Below are 21,042 nucleotides of genomic sequence, written 5' to 3' on the forward strand. Positions count from 1 at the left end.
TATTGAAGACAAGAGAGAGTTACCAAGTTAGCGAGAAAAAAAGTGTTCCCATTCTCATGGAACTAGCAAAGCTATACAAATATATTTAAGGGCTAAGTAAACATACACTGAGGGAATAATAAAGTGTTTATATTTAAGATAATATGGGTAGAGGGAGGGGAGGATTGATGAAACAAGATTAACAATGAGTTGATAGCTGTTGAAGCTTAGTAACGGATACATACTGGTTCATTTTACTGTTTACTCATATGTGATTGGAATTTTCCCTAACGTTTTTTAAAAAGGCAAAAAGTTGGGTACATAGAGCTAATAATTAGACAAGGTATCTGAGAGAATGATGAAATCATGGCTAAAGAGTGGCCTGAGAGAGGCAGGGAGAAAATGAGCCAAATACAGTATCTAAGAAAGATAAAAGGTGTTTTAAGAACAAAGATGAGAGTGTTAATTTTGACAGAGGCTAAAGATGTTATAAGTTAAATCTAGAAGATTATTTTAATTTTGTTCATTTCTGGTTGGATGGCCCTTCATGGCTGAAATGAATTGGGTACCTGAGAAGCTTGAGAAAACTGTTTTGACCATTTGATAAGGTGTTTATTACTTGAAAAATATGTCCAGGCTTTATTTCCTAATATGTGAACATCTATTGTATTTTTAGGAAACTAATGAGCAAAAGCTTCACAAAATAGCCAACGAACTTTTGCTTACAGAAAGAGCTTATGTCAACCGACTTGACCTCTTAGATCAGGTAAGATTTTCCCTTTCAGGGTTATTTTTTGGCATTGTACATCATTTTTAGTAATCAAGGGGTTTTAGGAACTATAAGAAGGGCATGACTTTTTGGCCAGTGAAAGCTTTTTCTTCAAGGAAATCTTTAGGATTTTTAGCTTTGTCGGTGAATTCACTAGACACAAAGGGTTTTCAATTCATAAAGAGCAGATTCAAGGACTCTCTGTGAGTCACAAAATGCCTTTATCTGTATCTTTCAACACTAAACACTAGTATGTTTCTTGACCATTTGTTATGATCCTAGAGCCATGTTACCCTTATAATCTAAATAAGAGATTGGTGATTCTAATTCGTATGTGAATATGTCACTGATTCCATTTGTCTCATGCACTCTTCAGCCGCATGTGAGTCATCTGAATTAATGGAGTATTAGGGCCAGAAGAATTCTGAGCGTTCACTTGTTCAAACTTGTAGGAGACATCTAATACAGTGCCTGGTGTAAAGTTGCATAGTCAATATTTGTTGGTAATGACATCCTACTTTTTCACATTTTGTACTCTCATCATGGAGCCTTGAGTATCATTTCAAATACATGTACGTTTACAAAGAAAGTTTTAAAATGCATCATAAGAATCACTTGAAAACTAAGGCCTCTTAATATTGTTTTAATGATAAAAGAACAAGATAATTGGTAGATTGTTAATGTAGACTTCTCTTATTAGAAGAGAAAGTTGCCATGTTTGAGTGTTAATTATAAGAAGAATTGTCCCACTTCTGCCATTGGAAAACTGGAACTTCATGGGAACACGCCATCCTGGGTATTATACCTCCTTATCATCGGTTCCTAGAGTGAACTCTGGCCCTGTTAGAGTGAGCCTTAAGGGATCAGATTAAGGGTTCTGTTCTTTGAAATAACGACTTGTGACTTAAATACTCACTTTCCAAAGAATTTCACTGTAAGTCCATCAACTCATGTTGAGTTTGTACCTTCGAAACAATTTTTTTCCTCATGGGGATTACAGACCTGAAATGTTAGGTATTCCCATCATGGAGACATGTCTTTTCCTCTTACCAGGTTTTGTGGGTTTTTGGTTTTTGTTCTTCTTTATTATTTTAGCCGTATTAGCTTGTCAGCTACTATTGCTGACCTTTTAGAATTTTAGAGTCTTAATTAATATCCTATCTATTGGAGTCTCTAAGGACATAATTTTGTGTTCTTTTTGCCTCCCAAGAAAATGCAGTGGAGGTGAATTTAGAAAATTAACAACCATCTGGACATTATGAAGGAACAGACCTCCTTCTGCCTACATTTAACAGAATGGCAATTAAGAGGTATAGTAGCTCTAGTGGAGTACAGCTAAGACTGCAATTTTTTTAAAAATTGTTTTTAAGATACTCATTATTATGTACAGGAGATCTTTTTATCCTCTTGTAAGTGTTCAAGTTATCATGCATTATTACTTACTTAAAAGCAAGAAAACATCTGTGAACTGAAATTCTTTTATTTATCCATTGACCAGATATTTATTAAGCACCTGTTCTACTGTGGGAACTAAACTATGATGGCCTCCCTCCCCAAGGGGGCATACAGGTTTTAATAGGGAAAATGAGATTTATGCCAACAAATTACAGTAAAGGGCAATATGATACACATGCCGTCGAAGTCATTCAAAACATAAAGAGGAGTGAAATGTACCACAGTTGTTGTATGTAAAGCTTTCCATCTCTCTTACTTCTACTTATAGATAGGAGTAAATCCGTTTACCTCACTTGGAAATTCTCTGGCATAGAAAAGGTTGACATCCCCCAAATAGACGCATAGCCTAGGTTAGAGTCAAGTTTTCTAATTCTAATTCCTGGTTCTTCTCAATCAAAGCATATATTCAGACATTTCAAAAATGATTTATTTCTTGAACCATGAACCTTTTCATTGATTCAACGAAAGTTACTAAGAGCCCACTATATGCCCAGCACAGTGCTAGGTGGTAACCAATAAAGTTAAAGTAATGTTTGCTTTATTCTCTTATTCAGGTATTTTACTGCAAATTATTAGAAGAAGCAAATCGAGGCTCATTTCCAGCAGAGATGGTGAATAAAATCTTTTCTAATATTTCATCAATAAATGCCTTCCATAGTAAATTCCTATTGCCAGAGCTGGAAAAACGAATGCAAGAATGGTAAGACGAGTAGATGGCAAATGATATGTCTAAGGCAGTCACATTAGGTGCTGCGTTATTTGCTTTTAAATTGAAACAATAATGCTACACAGAGCTACAGCCAAACATTTGAGTTAAATTTTTACTGTAAAGACCACTGATAAGGAGTTGTGGTACATTTTTAGCTTTGGTTGAAAAGGATTTCATCTCTGCTCTCCAAACTATCTTTTGATTAGTGGAGATGAGATATCAGGGGTAATCTGGAGCTTTAAAAACTCCATAGCATGTCTCTTTACTATGTGATTCCTAAACTCCCTCAAAAAGGTGCTGCTTCATTCTCTACCCATCTCATGGCAAGGTGATGAAGCACAGGGAGTGTGTAGAAAGTGATCACTTCATTTGGAGTCCTGTTAATTCACTTACTCTCTAAGAAATCTTAATGACCTGTTTCTGTATTTTGTACAGGGAAACAACCCCTAGAATTGGTGACATCCTTCAGAAATTGGCACCATTCCTTAAGATGTATGGAGAATATGTGAAGGGATTTGATAACGCTATGGAATTGGTTAAAAACATGACCGAGCGTGTTCCCCAGTTCAAATCAGTAGTTGAAGAAATTCAGGTAATTGGACCCTTTTGTTCAAGGCTATGAATTAGTTTTTCCATACAAATCATAAGGTCTTCTAGATCTAAAGTTCAGATTGAGACATCTTGTGAGGCCCTATATCTCAGGGGTTAGAGCACTGGTCTTCTAAATTGAGACATCTGTCGGAGACTGCCAAATTCCATGCTATTCTGAATTATGCAAAAATCATCTCTGCAAAATTAACATATTTATTGAGCACATGCTATGTGCTGAGCAGTAAAGTCTCTGTTTGCTTTTGAGTCTAGCTTTTATAAAGATCCACATAAATTTATAAAGTGAGTTCCCATTCAGGTCTATGCTTCTCTTGCTTTCTTTCGGAGGTTGAGATGATGGAATGAATATATAAATGAATATAAAGAATGATTGCCATAAACCCTGACATTCTGCAAACATTATTATTCTGGGTGTGTGTGTGTGTGTGTCACTTTATATATGTGTCCTGATTTTTTTTTTCCAATTTCACCAAACCTGGATAATACACTTTAATAACACCGTAGTAATTTCTATTTGATTCTCTAGTCAAAGTTGTTAATAACGTATTATTTGATAAAGTTTAAAAAATCAAAAAGGAATTCTTTGGATCACATAGGATTTTTGGGTGGGGATTCTGCTGCTCCTCTGTTTTCTTTTGTGCTATATAAATATTTCTTATTTTACCATTTCAATTCCTCTAAATTTTAAAACTGTTTTTCATTTTTTTCCTACTATTTGTTGGGGGAATTATAATATGCATCTTAATTTATCACAGTCTACTTCAGATTAATACTAACCTTAATTCTGGTAAAATACAGGCATTTTGCTCCATTGTAGCTCTGTTCCTCCATGCCCTGTGCTTTTAGTCTCCTATATATTCCCCTTGTAGGTTTTAAATCCAGTAATACAGTGATATAATTATTATTTTATATAATTTTATGTCTTTGGAAGAAGGGAGGATATAAGAAAATATATCTATAAATGTATTAACCCATATATTTATCATTTCTGAAGTAAGTTCCTTTCCACATAAAATGATGTGTTTCTCGTAAGGCAGAGATTGGATAGCAACAAATTTTCTTGGTCTTTGTTTATCTGGGAATATCCTTATTTTTTCTACACTATTGAATTGTGTTGCTGGATACAGAATTCTTGGTTAATAGTTTTGTTTTGTTTTGTTTTGTTTCAGCAAAATGAATGTCATTTCACTGTGCTCTGTCCTCTATTGTTTTATATGGGAAGTTAGGAACTGTATTGATATTTCCTGTATGTGATGAATTGTTTTTCTCTTGCTGTTTTCAAATTTATCTCTTTGCTTTTGTCTTTCAACAATTTGAATAAGGTGTCAAATGTGACTCTTTCTATATTTATCTTGCTTAGGGTTGAATTTTTTAGATGTATAGGGTTTTTTAATCAATTTGAGAAGTTTTCAGCCATTATTTCTTCAAATAATTTACTCCAATTACACATATGTTGGTATTCTTGTTATTCTACAAGTTTCTGAGATGATTCATTTTTCTTCAATCTTTTTTCTGTTCTTCAGATTGTATCATTTCTATTAATCTTTCTTTGAGTTCATTGATTTTTTTTTTTTTCTCCTGCCGTCTGGAATCTGCTGTCGCGTCCCAGTGGTGCATTTTTCATCTCAGCTCTTGTGCTTTTCAACTCCAGAAATTCCATTGGTCCTTTTTATAATGCCTGTTTCCTCCTTGGAAATTGCGATTTGTGCATTCATTGTTATTATACTTTTCATGTTTTTCAAATACAATTTCCTTTCATTCTTTGAACATTTTTATAATGGCTACATTGAAGTCTTTGCCAGCTACATCCAGTATCTGTGTTCATAGACAATTTCTTTTGATTGCCTTTTTTCAGTTTAGTAAATAGTAACAGCTTACTATGTCTTTGAATGTCTCATTTTTTTTTGCTGAATATTGGACATTTTAGATAACCTATTGTGGCAACTCTGGATTCTGATTTCCCCCACTGAAAGAGGCTTTGGTTAGTTTTGTTTGTTTAGTAACTTGCTTAGACTCAATCTATAAAATCTGTCTCTCCTCTGGTGTGCAGTTGCCAATGTCTCTACTCAGCATATGGTTTAATATTCGTGTGTGTGTATATGTGATCCCAGCTTTCTAGGCATTGCCCCTCTGTCTGTGTAGGTTAAGGGTCAAACAGTTATTGAACAGAGATGACTAAACTACCTAGAGCCAGTAAACTGTCTCCTCCTGATGGACCTATGCATAGGGGAACGCATTTAAAGATCAGACCATTTTCAAGTCCACTGGACCCTTTTACATCTCCTGTCTGCATGTTCATAGCCTCAGGGTGGCCCAGAGGGTGTGCTGGCTTAAGCTCTCATCTCTCTCTGCTGATCATTCACACAGCCTCAGCCAAGAATATTATTATCTAACCTCCCACCTCCAACCACAGCTTCAGGCTAGTAGAGCCATTGGTCTTCCCCACTTGCCCACCTTCACTTTCACTGACAGTGTTGCTGGGTGTGTGCATTGCCCACACTCCAAATCTAATGAGCCCTCAACTTTAGCAGAGACACTGCCAGTCCTCACAGCCAGTCCCACCCAAACTGAACCTTCCAGTCATTGAATCTTCATTTGCTAGGGGAGGAATGGGTGGGACCACAGGCCGGAATGCCACAAATTCTCACTGTTCTTACCCAAAGGTCAACAGTTTTTAAAGCATAAACGCTTTTCAGATTGTTCTGTGCCTTTGGTCAATTTCCAGATGGCTGAAATGGTTGTTTTATCAGTTTTATCCAGCTTTCTAGTTGCTTTTTCCAGGGAGGATTTTGCCAGTCTCCTCCCTCAGCCATAGACAAAAGTCCTTCCTCTTTCCATTCACTTTTTTTCTTTTTCTTCTCTCACAATTAAGCACTCATCTACCTTTCTGAACTCTGGCTCCTTTGATTCTTTTACTAGCCCCTTTGGCTTAAACTGTAATGTGGACAGAGTACAGGGTTGATTGACTCCTCGTGTTCTTCTTGGCCTTCACACCCTCATGTTCCTGGGCCTTTAGCCATCATGTCCTACAGATGCCTCTAGGGTCATTGTTTCTAATCATTTCCTACCTCTAAACTGTCATAGTGCATTGGGAATCAATCAACTAAGTTTAATATTCGGCCGCTTAGTCACTGAACTTCAGAAGACTCTAACTTCTCTGAGCCACAGTTTCTTCATGTAAAAATGTGGAGATCAGTAATATTTTCCTATATTTCCTATACATATAATATATAATAATATATATATTTCCTACACACATATACAATAGATTTTTTGGAGAAAGTCAAATGAAATGACTAAACTTATATCATTAGTATTTTATACTGTAGTAAAGAAAGCTATTATTTCTTCAGCTTCCATGTTGATTTCAGGCTCTTTATACATTTTTTTCCTGGTCTACACCATAACTTCCAAACTAATTTCCCCACATCTCCCTAAAGCCACACTGCAGTAAGTTAATCTTAATATATCTCAGATCTAATGATACTACTCTCCTGCATGAAAACCTGCATTTGATGAAGCAAGTCTAAACTCAGCTTGACTTATTACCCCAGATTACCTTTTCTTCCTCATCCCGTGTGTGTGTGTGTGTGTGTGTGTGTGTGCGCCCACTGCCATTGGCCTATTCTCCATGGTCCCTCTTTGGGCACTTGTCCCTTGGTTGTCTTCCCTTCCCACCAGAGGCTGCCCTCATCAGAGTTCATGTCCAATGCTCTCTTGTCTGTGAAGGCTTTAGTTTCTTGTTTGCTTTGAATGCAAACATCATGTCTTAATACAACTTTTATACCTGACAGTGCCTTGATCATGGTATGAGTTCAATAAGTATTTTAACGGGATTCTTCATTTGTTTAATATGAACAAGAACACATCTTATTTTTCAAATAATCTTTTCCCTGTCTTATGTTAACAGTTTATTAAAAATAAGGGCTATAGGGCGCCTGGGTGGCTCAGTTGGTTAAGCGACTGCCTTCGGCTCAGGTCATGATCCTGGAGTCCCTGGATCGAGTCCCACATCGGGCTCCCTGCTCGGCAGGGAGTCTGCTTCTCCCTCTGACCTTCCCCCCTCTCATGTGCTCTCTCTCATTCTCTCTCTCAAATAAATAAATAAAATCTTTAAAAAAAAAATAAGGGCTATAGACTCAATTTTGCTGTAAGAAAAGGAGATCTATTTACAGAGTTCAGTTTCTAATGGAAAAGACTGGCATGGCCTAATGAAAAACTAAAATTTTGTGAGAGATAATAAGATGCTCAGGTCTTGTCATTCTTCTATGTGGAGTCTTTTTTAAGTTCAAAAGAAATGACATTTATGGTAGCCTTATTATTAAATAGTTTCTGCTGAGTCCAAAGTCATGTAATACTGTTGTGCTTGTGAACCTCATTAAATATATGCATCTTTCAAAAATCTCTGGAGTATGATTCAATAATGTGACCACACAAACCCTCCTAGTGACTAATTGAAGTGGTTGCCAGCAATCTGGAATTTTCTTCCTTAAAATTCTGCTTGATTTTTCTTTCTGTTCTTAGACTAGATTGGTGGGCCTCAAACTTTAATGTTGTAAGAATCTGGGATATATTAAAATGCATGTTCGCAGGCCTTAGCCTCAGAGATTCTGGTTTCATAGATTGGGAAAGGGTTCAGAATTTGCATTTTTAATAGTGCCTTAGATCGATCTAATGCAAGTGTCCACAGACCACACTTTGTAGGGAAATACTGTCCTTGATGAAAGTTCTGTATGACAGTGAGTTTTTAGATGGGCCAATTTCATTTTTAAATCTTTCTTCAAAAACCTTTCTCATTGTAGAAACAGAAGATCTGTGGGAGCTTGACTTTGCAGCATCACATGCTAGAACCTGTTCAGCGGATTCCCCGGTATGAGATGCTCCTGAAGGACTACCTAAGGAAATTGCCCTCTGATTCTCCCGACTGGAATGATGCTAAAAGTAAATGCTTCTCTCCCGCCCCCTTTCTATTATGGGGTAATCAAGTGACCTGGCAGCCTTGTGGTTAAAGAGCAAGATACGTCTCACAGCCAATTTAGTAAAATATTGCTGCCAAAAAATAACCTCACTGGAAATTGTCATCAACATCTCAATTAGGCAAGCCCTTCTGAGCCCAAATCACAGGTTTAGAGCAATGCAAATCACATTTCTCATGCTGATTTCACGTTAATCATTAACTCAGAAATCTGAAACTATAGTCTTAGAGACATCTGGAATAGCAATACACAATTACCTTCTCACAGGAAGAATACAACCATTCAGAATTACTGGTGCTGCTGGTTAATTAGATAGGTTGATGCATACCAGAGAGCTAAAATGACATTTACTGTGTAAAAATAACCTAAGCAAAGTTGACTCTACCTACCCTAAAAGAGAAGAGAAAATGATGCTTTGTAGTGTCAGTTAACATTTTCCCGGGAAAATTTTACTCCCGTTCTTCTAGCTATTTTCTATTTTTTCTTTAGATCTTAACGAATGGGTTTTTTTAAGGCTCAGGAGTTTCAATACTTTAGCTTTCTCATGTACTTTTTTTTTTTTTTTAAGATTTTATTTATTTATTTGACAGAGAGCGACACAGCGAGAGAGGGAACACAAGCAGGGAGAGAGAGTACAAGCTGGGGTGGTGGGAGAGGGAGAAGCAGGCCTCCCACCGAGCAGGGAGCCCAACGCCGGGCTCGATCCCAGGACCTTGAGATCATGAACTGAGCTGAAGGCAGACACCCAACAACTGAGCCACCCAGGCGCCCCTCTCATGTACTTTTTAAAAAAAAAAATCAAAGCATATGACTCTTGATCCTAGGGGTCATAAGTTCAAGTCCCTCATTGGGTGTATAGTTTACTTTAAAAAAAAAAAAAATTTATAAGGGGGCAACTGGCTGGCCCAGCCAAAAGAACATGTGACTCTTGGTCTAGGGGTCATGAGTTCAAGTCCCACTTTGGGTGTATAGCTTACTTTAAAAAAATTTTTTTTTAATTAAAAAAAAAATAAATCAAGTAACTGAAGGGTAGAATACAAGTTTAAGGGATAGAAATGGCTTAGTGTCAAGAACTAACTATGCTGCTGTACAATCTTGAAACATTGGTACTTTGCTAGTAATTTCTTGTCTTTATTATAAGTGTACCCAGGTAAGAGATGAGGAGCACAGAATACAGTCTTTCGTCTTGGCAGCCTGGGTCTTTTTTTTTGAACAGAGGCTTTCTCTGATACATTTCTCCTACCACCCAAGTGAGTCAATGACCATAGGAACTTCTCTACTTCCCTTTCCCCCTTTACAGTTTAGAATTATCCTGACTTGACTTTTTCCACTTTCCACTTCATGCCCACTTCCCACTCACCTGGGCTGCATGGCTGGTTTTGGTGGCAGAACTAGTGGTAGGACTGAAGGTGGGATCACCACTGCTACTCCTCCAACTGCTGATCCCAGGTTATTTTATTTCTGTCTCCCTCTACCTTGGATCCTCTAGGGAATGCACAGAATTGCCCCCGTCAGGATAGTCCTCCAAAGTCTAAATAAAAATTCAGTTTCTTCTATACTTAAAGACTTAGACTTGCCCTAAGCTGGCAGTGTCAACAATGAGAAGGTTAACAACGCTGTAGGGTATTTTATTACTCTCTTTGGTTGCCGATTGCTCCTTAAACTAAAATTGTAAGGAAATCACAGAGGTGCTTTTAGAGACCCAAAGTAGAGGAGGACGCAACAAAAGTGCATTCTGTTCAGCCATGGAACAAAGAAGACAGAGTATTTGGTCTAGAAGTAATGAGGTTGTTGCGGTAACGGAATTAATCAGGCCGGTATTCATAAGATAGAAAAGAAAGAGCAGGTCATGATTTAGGATTGAGAGCATTCCCTGGGGTTGATCCAGCAGGAGGCCTCAGCCTCCACAGCTCTTCACCAGCGGTGCTGGAGCTCCTACCTTGCCCTTACCAGATGGTTCCCATTCCCATCTCTCCTACCACCTGCTCAGCAACAAAACCTTCCATCAGCATTGGCATCAGTGGATTCCCCCTCACCTGACCAAGACTAGAACTGTGAGTGTGTTTTCCCAAAGAAAGTTGGTTATGCTTGGTGGTTAATTTGCTCATAAAACTCATAAAACAGTATTCTTGCTGAAATGTTGTAGAACTTTGAACCAGAAGATGTAGGTGTCCCAGTGTGGCCCCACAGTATCATAGTTGTGTGACCTTAACCAAGCCACATCACTTGCCATTTGTTTCATCTGCCAAGTGGAGCTAGCTCATGGACTCTCCATTCGAGGTTGTGTAAGAATGAAGCGACATAAGGGTGCCTGGGTGGCTCAGTCGTTAGGCATCTGCCTTCGGCTCAGGTCATGATCTCAGGGTCCTGGGATCGAGCCCCACATCGGGCTCCCTGCTCGGCAGGAGGCCTGCTTCTCCCTCTCCCACTCCCCCTGCTTGTGTTCCCTCTCTCGCTGTGCCTCTCTCTGTCAAATAAATAAATAAAATCTTTAAAAAAAAAAAAAAAAAGAATGAAGTGACATAATATATATGAAAGTGTCTGGCAAAGTGCCTTTTACCAGTCTAGTGTACATGTATTTGTTAATTTTGAAGGTTCATTATATAGGTCATCTGTATAGTTGTGTATGACTTATTTACAGGGAAATGTCCTTCATGTTCCAAGTAATCTGCTTACAAATCAACTTGTTAAAGTATCTGTTTTGTAAATGGAAATTGCCCCTGCTTTTGGTGTCAGATGTGGTCATCGGTCTCGGATTTCTTCTTATTGTAGTATATGTTATTCAGCTCTTTAGTAGCATAGAAAAAACAAAACACATTTATTTAATTTTCTTTTTTCCCATTTAGAATCACTTGAAATTATATCTACAGCAGCAAGCCATTCTAATAGTGCAATAAGAAAAATGGTAAGTGTTTTTCAAAGGAGATGGGAATCTTCTAGTTAGATAATTGTCAGTAACATAACCTAATATTATCTGCAGGTTTGGACAAAAACAAATTGATACTGGTGAACAAAAAAGATTCTTTATTAAATGTTTAGTGTTATGTGGAATAATCCTCTCCCCTCTTCTCCTAGGTTTCAATTTGCTCATAACTGACACATTTTATACCAAATTTATGCTTAGTCCCAGTCCCTTCTGAACTATCCAGATTTTAGCTAAGGTCATGGTATTATTAAAGCCACTAAGGTAAAACCTCCCTTTATTTGGTCTTGCTGTGTTTTGTTTTAATTTCCTAGGAGAACCTAAAGAAACTCTTAGAGATTTATGAGATGTTGGGAGAGGAAGAAGACATTGTAAATCCTTCAAATGAACTAATAAAAGAGGGACAGATCCTCAAACTAGCTGCTCGGAACACATCAGCACAAGAACGCTACCTTTTCTTAGTGAGTATTATAGTGTGAGCCGGTCACATAAGAATAATTCATAAATGTTGTTCTGTACATCTTGGAAAAGTAGGATCCTTGCTTCCTCACCAAAGCAATTCTGTCCGACCTGGTTTAATCAACACTGTTAGGGGAAATTCCTTCATAACTAAAACTTGTTCTTTCAAGGACACAAATCTTAAAGTATTTAAAAAATATTTTTCTGTGTACTTACCACGTGTCAGTTACCTTAGTAACACACAACTGAAGACAGTTTAACCTGTCCATGATGATCTTAGCTATCAGTGTGGGGGGAGGTATGATATGTTTTCTCAAATTTTCCTTGTTTCAGATTCACTCTTCCTTTCATTCTTATAGGCTAATGGGTACCACTTTCTGACCAGAGTTCTCTTCCTAATTCTCTCTGATCACCACTTTTGATCTTTCCAATTTGAGGAAATGTATCCTCAAGGTTGTGAAGTTTGTGCCTAAAATATCTCTGTGAAAAGTGTGTGAGTTTGCCATGTAGTTCCTTTTCACTGGAGTTGGTCCCTGTCCCTTCCTTTACTTCCTGGAAATGACATTTAGTCTGCGGCTTATCTCAAATGTAAGAGCTTTTCCTGGGGCATCCAGGCCATTATGTTTTTAGTCTCTGTTAATTCCAGTTCCTTTCTGTATCTATTGGTATAATAAGAATCACAGTAATAGCTAACATGGAGTAACAATAAGGTAACACTGAGTAATAGCTCAGTAAATGTTAGCTATTGTCAGGATTGTTATTAGAGGCACAGAAACAGAGACACATTGGTCATGAGGCTGACTTTGTGCTGCAAGGCAGTCCTCCCACCAGCCATAGTATGAGTTTAACTGGGGGCTTATAGGTTTTCATTTTCTGGTTACAGCCTCCAAGGAAAACTTACAGGGACTAAATATCATGCATAGGGGTGTTCAGTATCTCTCATTTTTCAAAAAGAACATTTGGTTACCATATACCTAGCTGTTCTCCCGAGTTTGTGTAACTCAAGAAAATTGATGGGGCACCTGGGTGGCTCAGTCGTTAAGCATCTGCCTTTGGCTCAGGTCATGATCCCAGGATCCCGGGATCGAGCCCTACATCGGGCTCCCTGCTCCGCAGGAAGCCTGCTTCTCCCTCTCCCACTCCCGCTGCTTGTGTTCCCTCTCTCGCTGTGTCTCTCTCTGTCAAATAAATAAAATCTTTAAAAAAAAAAAATTGAAAATATATGTCTACACAAAACATGTTTATGAATGTTTACAGCAGAATTATTCGTAGTAGGCAAAATATTTGGACGTATGGATATAGTGGTATATCTATGCAATGGAATGTTATATGTCAATAAAAAAGAAGAGAATATTGGTACATGCTACATGGATGAACTTTGAAAACACTGTGACAAGTGAAAGGAGCCATTCACGAAAGCCCATACTGTATGATTTCATTTATATACAATGTCCAGAGTAGGCAAATGCAGAGAGGCAGGATGTAGGTAGTGGTTGCCTGGGGCTGGTGGGGAAGAGGAAATGGAAAGAGGGTTTCCATTTGGAGTCACGAAATGTTCTGGAATTAGAAAGTAATGATGACTGCACAATTTACAACTGTATTAAACCACGAATTGTACATTTTAAAAGGGTAAATTTTATGTTATATGAATTACGTCTCGATAATTTTAAAAAATATATAGATGTTGTCCATATAACTGTAAAAATCTTCATTTGAGCTCAACAAAAGTACTTCACCTCTCAGAGGTTATGTAAAGCAAGGATTATGATGTCCTGTCAGGGTTCAGAGGTCTATTTATTTGAAATACAGGTTTTGTTATTCAGGTGTGGTGAGGCCACCAGATCAGGAGACAGTTGCCATGAGAAACATCGTTATACTCACAGATTCCCAAAAGGAGAGACATGCCATACCTTGGGGGTTACCTGAGAAAGCAGCAGGGTCCATAAGGGGCAGAGGGAGCAAGCAGAAAATGTGAGCAAGAGCCTTTATTGTGGGTTCAGTGAGAAGGAATGGGCAAAGCAGCATAAACAGGCTTAGGATTTGCTAGTTTAAATAATTCCATCAGGCTCTGGGGTACCGGGGCTGTTGTCTGGTACCTGGCCCTGAGGGGTGAGGGCAGGGGAATACTGGCCCAGGAAGAGCTCAAGAAAGGAGGCAGTGGGGGTTGGGCTCTGGATGGGTTGCTTTCCATATGAAAGGCATGCTTGCAGGTGAGTCATTTACTACTTATAGGAAGTGGGTAACCCTAAGAGGGACAAGTCCCTCCATTGTCAGCAAAGCCCCAAGATGTCAAAGCATCAAAAATACAGATTAAAAAGACATACTTAATATACTATTTTGGGCAAAATGCATAGGAGTTAATGTCTTCCCTTTGCCTTTACCCTTCCTTTAGGTGCTTAGGTAGTGCTCCTTTCCCCTCTTCTGGATTATATTATAGTTTCGGTAGTTAAGTTTCTAGCTCTGTGTCTTAACCAATTGCCTGGATTTAATTTTCACATTTGAGAATTATTCTGGAAATAGTTTAAGGTTGAACACCTTGTTGCAGAGCCAAATTAAGCAGCTATTTGGAGGACAGATGGCAAAGAGCCTTGGGGGAATACAGCCATAGTGACTTTGAAGAAAGGACCCATCTTGTTCCAGTTATTATGAGCTATCAAACCTCTCTTGCCATTGCCTCCCGGGATAACAGAGTCCTAGAGCAGCAGTTACCGGAAAGCCGCATTCGTCTTGTGAAGACCATCTTAGAAGCATTTCTGTAGGTCCATTCTAGTAATCCCTGCACGCCTCCCGCCTCCACCCCCTGCACTGTCCTTGTCACACACTCTCTTCACAACACGCTTTTCTTCCGATAGAACATCTTGGTTTTTTGTGTATAGAAACTTCAGAAGTACCGTTTTTATTTTTCTCTGTCTCTAGGAACAAAATGAGGGCTAGTTTTCTGTATCCTACTCTGGTGATCTTACATTTCTCTAAAAAGCCAAATTGCATGTAGAATCTGATTTCAACCTGGAGCTGACCTTCACGTGTTTGCTCATTTGCTTGCCTCCACACCATGCTTTTTTCAATTACTGCAGGATACTTTGTTGACTAAATTAAATAACCACACCTGACATCTGAAAGTTTAAAAAAAAAATCCGCAAATTATCCTGTAGAATGACCCAAGAGATTTTTTCTTGGCCCTTTGTTGTTCTCGTCTTTATTTCCTTATAGCTTGACAGATTTCAGTTTTTCCCCCTTGACTCATTTAAACTTTGAATACAGAGCAGGCAGTGGAAGTTTTCTGCAACCATGTACTTTTACAAACTTTAAAAAAACTTTAATGAAATTGTCTCTGGTGAAACATGACATTGAATTGTTTCACTCAAATATTTCAAGACCCTTGAAATAAGTAATTGAGGACCACTGGAGATCAGGAAGGGGGACTCCCCCTGTGCTTTTAATAAAATCGGGGCTAGCTTCTAGCTTAGCACTTTCAGAGCTTGCTCCACCAGCCAGAGATCACATGTCTGTAACTACTTCTGGCCATGGATAAAAAGCCATCTCCCGCACTGAAAGGGAAAGCCATCTACTTGGTCGTGCAGTTGTTCTGACTTCCTCTCTGAGCACCGGCGGAAACCCACACAGAAGGTGATCGTGGCTTTTGCCCCAGGAGCAAGGTTCACAGAGGGAACAGAAGGCATCTACTGCTTTGTAAACAATATTTTATATCCTTATGCTCTTACTTTGACCTCTAGGAAGAAGAAAAATGGTATTTATTGATTTGCAGTAGATTGTGATATGAATTATATAAGGTCAATAAATAGTTATTGAGTGTTTAGAGTGTAAAGTCCCACTTAGGAAGCATCTGTAATCGGGGAAGCATAATCCTGCAAGCATAAAATGGAAAGAGAAACATATCATTTATAAGATAGTCTGTCATCTTGTATGAGTGTCACCACAAAAAACAAATGCCTAGAACTTCCATATTCATGGACTATGTTTCTATAAAATAACAAGACTTTGCTGAATTTTATAAAGTGAACTTAAGTACAAGTATTAGATAACTCAGAAATTTTATGCTGTAACATTACATTTGTCACTCAGTTTGCAGAAACATGAGGTGGTGGTTGCCATCTTGAAAGTTGAGTCTTGTGGCACCTGGGTGGCGCAGTTGGTTAAGTGTCCAACTCTTGATTTCAGCTCAGGTCATGATCTCAGGGCCGTGAGATTGAGCCCCACGTCAGGCTCTGTGATGGGCATGGAGCCTGTTTGGGATTCTCTCTGCCTCTGCCCCTGCTCGCACGTGCTCTCTCTCTCTCTCCCCCTGTCAAATAAATAAATCTTTAAAAAAGAAAGAAAGTTGAGCCTTGTGCATGTTGGTTGCTGCTCTGCAGCACTACTCACAGCCTTGACCAAATCCCCTTCGGAGAAGGCCTTCATACAAGATAGGGAAAAAATGTTAACAGGAACAGTTAGCAGCAAGCTGTTGCCTTAATCAAACTGGGATGGTGATGAGAGCCTTTCAGAGTGTTTTCAAATCCCTGAATCCTATGTACTGCAGTGAGGCTGGAGATTGCCACACTTAGAATGCAGTGAACAGTTGATGATAGGTCTTTAGGGTTCTCTTCTAGAAATGTAAATGTGAAATGCTAAAGTGTATTTATTACCCTTTTATTTCTATGGTATCCAGTGAGGAAATGAAATTTATGACACTGGTTACAGGAACTTGCAAAATAACATACAAGGAACAACAGATAAGAAATTTGCTTTCAGAATGAGTACAATGGGCAGTGTCACATAAACCGGTGGAAATGTTTTAAAAGTCCATCCACATCTCTCTTCTTGATGGCTCTGTGGAGCCAAACAGAACCTGGCAGAACAGGACATTTTTCTGGATTTAATTCTCTGAATAACCAGTGACTTTTATAGATAATAATCCTGAGACATGAGAGGTTACGTAGTGCACAGTTTAAGTCCCCAGTTATTCTTGTCTTTGAAAAATATATGTAACTCTAGAAGCAGTGTCAGATATGTAACTCTAGAAGCAGTGTCAAATATGAAGGAGGAAGAAGATAAGTATGGACCTTCTTTAGGAATCCGCCTACACATTAACCTAAGTATTTAGCCTTTCCTCCTTTTGTATGTTTCAGTGTGTTCAAAAGTGAATTAAATGTCTCCCCAAACTTACTGTTTGGTTCTGACTAGCAGGGATTGTTCATTGTTGACTAGAAATGGGGCATGAGGCATGATACATTATTTGATTCAGTTTCAAAATAAAGTCCTTCATTTTAAAAGGAAATCTGGTAAAGAAGATCTTTAAAAACTTTTTGCTAAAATAGATGACTTTTTATTCATTTTTTTTTAAAGATTTTATTTATTTGACAGAGACACATCGAGAGAGGGAACACAAGCAGGGGCAGTGGGAGAGGGAGAAGCAGGCTTCCTGCTGAGCAGGGAGCCTGATGGCGGGGCTCAATCCCGGGACCCTGGGATCATGACCCAAGCTGAAGGCAGACACTTAACAACTGAGCCACCCAGGCGCCCCAATAGATGACTTTTCTATCCATACATGACAAATTCTTAAGATATAGGCCAATAAAAAACAGTAACTTAGTTTATTACATAGGGTTTAGTGTGCTAACCCCACATGTTCTAAACTAATAACTTGATTTTTTTTTTAAACTTAATACTAAACACACTGGCAAAAATAATTGTTAAATAATACTCATTTCCTCTACTAGCTATTGAAGACTTGCTTTGTAAGACACAACAATTAGAAATTTTCTTGCCTAAGGTCTTCAGCTTATATAGTTAAGAACTTCAATTCCTGGTATATGGAAAGTCCTTAATAAATTGTTGCTGAACAATTTTAATTGAACTAATTTTCTTCATAGTACAAAATGATGATTGGTTTACTTAAGTATCAATTAAATATTATGAACCAATAAAGGGAAATATGTTATAAGTGTTACAGTAAGGTAATTCTGATACAAGCATAAAAATCTCAATATAGTATTTAAATAATCTTGCTCACATAGGGCGTATGATATTCCCTGGGAATTCCTTGGAGTTTTTGTCTAGGACTACTTGTAATACTGGTCGCTTCCTTCTTTCTTCTTTGTTTTCCTATTTACTGATGTGTGCTCTGTGTCCTTGCAGTTCAACAACATGTTGCTGTACTGTGTACCAAGATTCAGCTTGGTGGGCTCTAAATTCACAGTTCGAACCAGGGTTGGCATCGATGGAATGAAAATTGTGGAGACTCACAATGAAGAATATCCACATACTTTCCAGGTATCTGGAAAAGAGAGAACATTGGAACTGCAAGCCAGGTGAGAGAAGCCTTCCTATCACACAGCTTTACGAAAGCATCAGAATGAGTTGTAGGACAGAGTAATTCTGAGGATCTTTCCCAAGTGAATACTATAGACCTCTGGGAATCTGGTTGGACATAAGAAACACAATCTCTTAAAAGGCAGGAATTATGTTATCCTTTTTGATTCCTTCATAGTGCCTAGAGAGTAGTTTTCAGATAGTAAGAATTCAGTAGATTAAATTGACTCTTCAGATTTGCAAGGTGCTCAGAGAATGAAGTGGTTGTGTTCAAGCCAGAGTTTTGAGTCTTGTAGGAAACGTTCTCCCCTAACCCTTCCTCCCTCCACCCTTCCTTTTCGTGCACAATGTTTATTGATGCTTTCTATCCCATGCTAAATGTTGAAGCATTAACTGTCAGTCCTTCAGCGGCTCTGCATTCATGTGACTTACTGCCGCTTTGATGGAGAGGATTTTCAGAGGAGGCAGAGTAGAAAAGGTAATGATTCTGCCATAGTTGGAGGATACAGGAAGGCGGCCATTTGGGGTTATAGTGGCCTCTAGAAACCAGGACTTCTGGAAGGGGTGGTTCTTTATAAGCTTTGTTGAGTTGGAAAGAAGGGCTGGGGTTCTGGCATCCCTCTGCTTAACATAACAATGTTTGGAAAGAAAAAAACAGTGAGAACCACTACAGTGGCTCATAGCTACCTCGTATGTGAACCTCTGGAAGATAGAGTGCTGTCAGGTTTTGAAATATCTACCTTAGAAGACTGCCCTCCATTTATCCTACAAAGGCGTATCGTGAAATATGGGAACCTTCAGAAGGTCACAGATCAGAGGGTTTAGGTACCAGTCTTGACTCTGATGGTTCTGATACCCTAGAATCTGGAGACTCAGAGAGCAGTTCTGTTCCTTTTTGTTCTCTTGCACCAATAGCATATGGTTCTGGCTGGCTCAGATGAATTCATCCTGGATATTTGTACTTAGTAACTGTATAAAAGTTTGAAGTTCAGACTTTTAAAAGAGAATAATTCATTTTAGCAGGAATCTGTGCCCAGGGAATTAGGGAATTGGTGAAATTACAGTTAAGGGAGATAGGGCTGGTACATTTTGAAGAAGTAGCCCTTTGATTTCCCACAGAAAATCTATACTGAACCTGCCATTACTTAGGGAGCTGCCAGGCGACTGCTCCTACGGATTAGAAGGTGGCATTTCAAGCATAAGTTAAAAGTGTAGAGTAGAGAACTTAGCTTTGAATGGCATGGCTTTCCTACCTCATGGTGAAATTTAGCCCCAACCACCAAACTGAAGGAAGAATGTATTATGCTGTGCTCAGAGGCTCCTGACCTGAGTCCTCAGTGCTTGACTCACTGAGCGATTGGTTCTGGCAACAGGGAGGACTCATCAATAGTTCTGACCATCAGAGAAGTCTTCATGGCAGAAGAATGAAGACATTGCTGCTGTGAAATCCAGCATACTTCCAAATCTGCAAACCTGAGAGAGGTGTTGAAACAGCAAAAGAGAGATTATCAAGGTTTGGGGGGTTGCCAAAATGGAAACCCCAGCTGTGCATTAGCAGGTTGGCCTATTTTCTCTTCAGGGTAGGGCTGATGCATGAGGAATTTTCTTAAGTACAGGCAATAATCACTTTGTAAAGTTCCAGTATGCAGGATTGGATACATTTCAATTGATACCAAAAACAGTCATTTTCCCTTAAATTTCTTATTCCCCTAATCTCATTGCTATAGTTATGATTATATGGTGAATTGAAGAGCTGAATTAAGTGATTACTTTTCATCTAGTCTATGATTCTTTCTAGAATAAGGACAAACATTGAAAGTCTCAGAACATCAGAGTGTTACAGGGATTACACGGAGCCCAAAGTTGGGTATATATTTGGAGATGTTTAAAGATCATTCACTTCAGAAGCCACCTGGAAAAAAAATGGGTTCTGCTTTTCTTGCTAAATGAGTCAGCCTGAAGACTGACCTCTTACACTCTGCATCCTCTTTTGTATTTAAAAGAATATTAAGCATTCTGTCTTGTATACTTTTTATGTAATGGCTTTATATTGCTAAATGAATTAAAAAAACCCATAGTAATAAGTAAATTAGAGGAGTAAAAATTATGCCATGACTTGAGAAAGTAAAACAAAAAGCATTAAAGTCTTGTCAAGTTTGTTTGCATTTAAAAGACTAGAAGCAGCTAGGAAATAACTGTGATTCCAGAGCAATGAAACTGATTTTACCCAGGCAGGGCACTGAAGTAGAGAGAAATCTCTTTTGAGGGGCAAGGTTGAAACCCCACCCCACCACTAAGGCTCTTGGTCCAAGGATCCCCAGGTGAACAATAAGCAGAATCTTCCATTTGGTGGCACAGACTCCAGCAGCATTCTTGGCACATCATGATGCTCAAGAACAAATCTGCTGGAAAGATGGATGATGTCACAGGAGCAGAGCTCCTTCCAGACTCACGCATGTGTGATACCTGTGGGAGCGAGGCATGCAACATTCAGGCTGGAACTCAAACTTAGCCCTAGCCTACCAAACACATGCAAACAGAGCCCACTCTTCTGGCATTCTTCAAAATTCTCCAGGTTGGAGATATAGCTCTGATGGGGACTTTTCTAATATACACTGTGACAGCAGCCCACTATATAAGCTACCTGCATGGGAGATGAAATAAAGAAAATTTGCCTCAGTAGGAAAGTAGAAGGCTTGACTATAGTGAAACTTCCTTCCTACAAGCATCTAAAATGTTTGCTTTGGGGCGCCTGGGTGGCTCAGTCGTTAAGCGTCTGCCTTCGGCTCAGGTCATGATCCCGGGGTCCTGGGATCGAGCCCCGCATCGGGCTCCCTGCTCCGCGGGAAGC

General features: G+C 38.9%; 1 protein-coding gene across 7 annotated transcripts in view; it reads left to right on the forward strand.

Moving 5' to 3' along the window:
- FGD4 (FYVE, RhoGEF and PH domain containing 4) overlaps positions 1-21,042 on the forward strand; it is a 208,875-nt gene that overhangs the window by 175,174 nt on the left and 12,659 nt on the right. For all 7 annotated transcript variants that reach the window (XM_032432820.1, XM_032432821.1, XM_032432825.1 and 4 more), the window contains 7 exons: positions 656-745; positions 2,758-2,903; positions 3,348-3,504; positions 8,324-8,462; positions 11,344-11,402; positions 11,735-11,881; positions 18,018-18,190. In XM_032432820.1, coding sequence (XP_032288711.1) covers positions 656-745; positions 2,758-2,903; positions 3,348-3,504; positions 8,324-8,462; positions 11,344-11,402; positions 11,735-11,881; positions 18,018-18,190 — 911 coding nt within the window. The remainder of the gene's footprint in view (positions 1-655; positions 746-2,757; positions 2,904-3,347; positions 3,505-8,323; positions 8,463-11,343; positions 11,403-11,734; positions 11,882-18,017; positions 18,191-21,042) is intronic.

The sequence above is a fragment of the Phoca vitulina genome, unplaced genomic scaffold, assembly GCF_004348235.1.
Source record: "Phoca vitulina isolate PV1807 unplaced genomic scaffold, GSC_HSeal_1.0 scaffold49, whole genome shotgun sequence".
NCBI classification, from domain to species: Eukaryota; Metazoa; Chordata; class Mammalia; order Carnivora; family Phocidae; genus Phoca; species Phoca vitulina.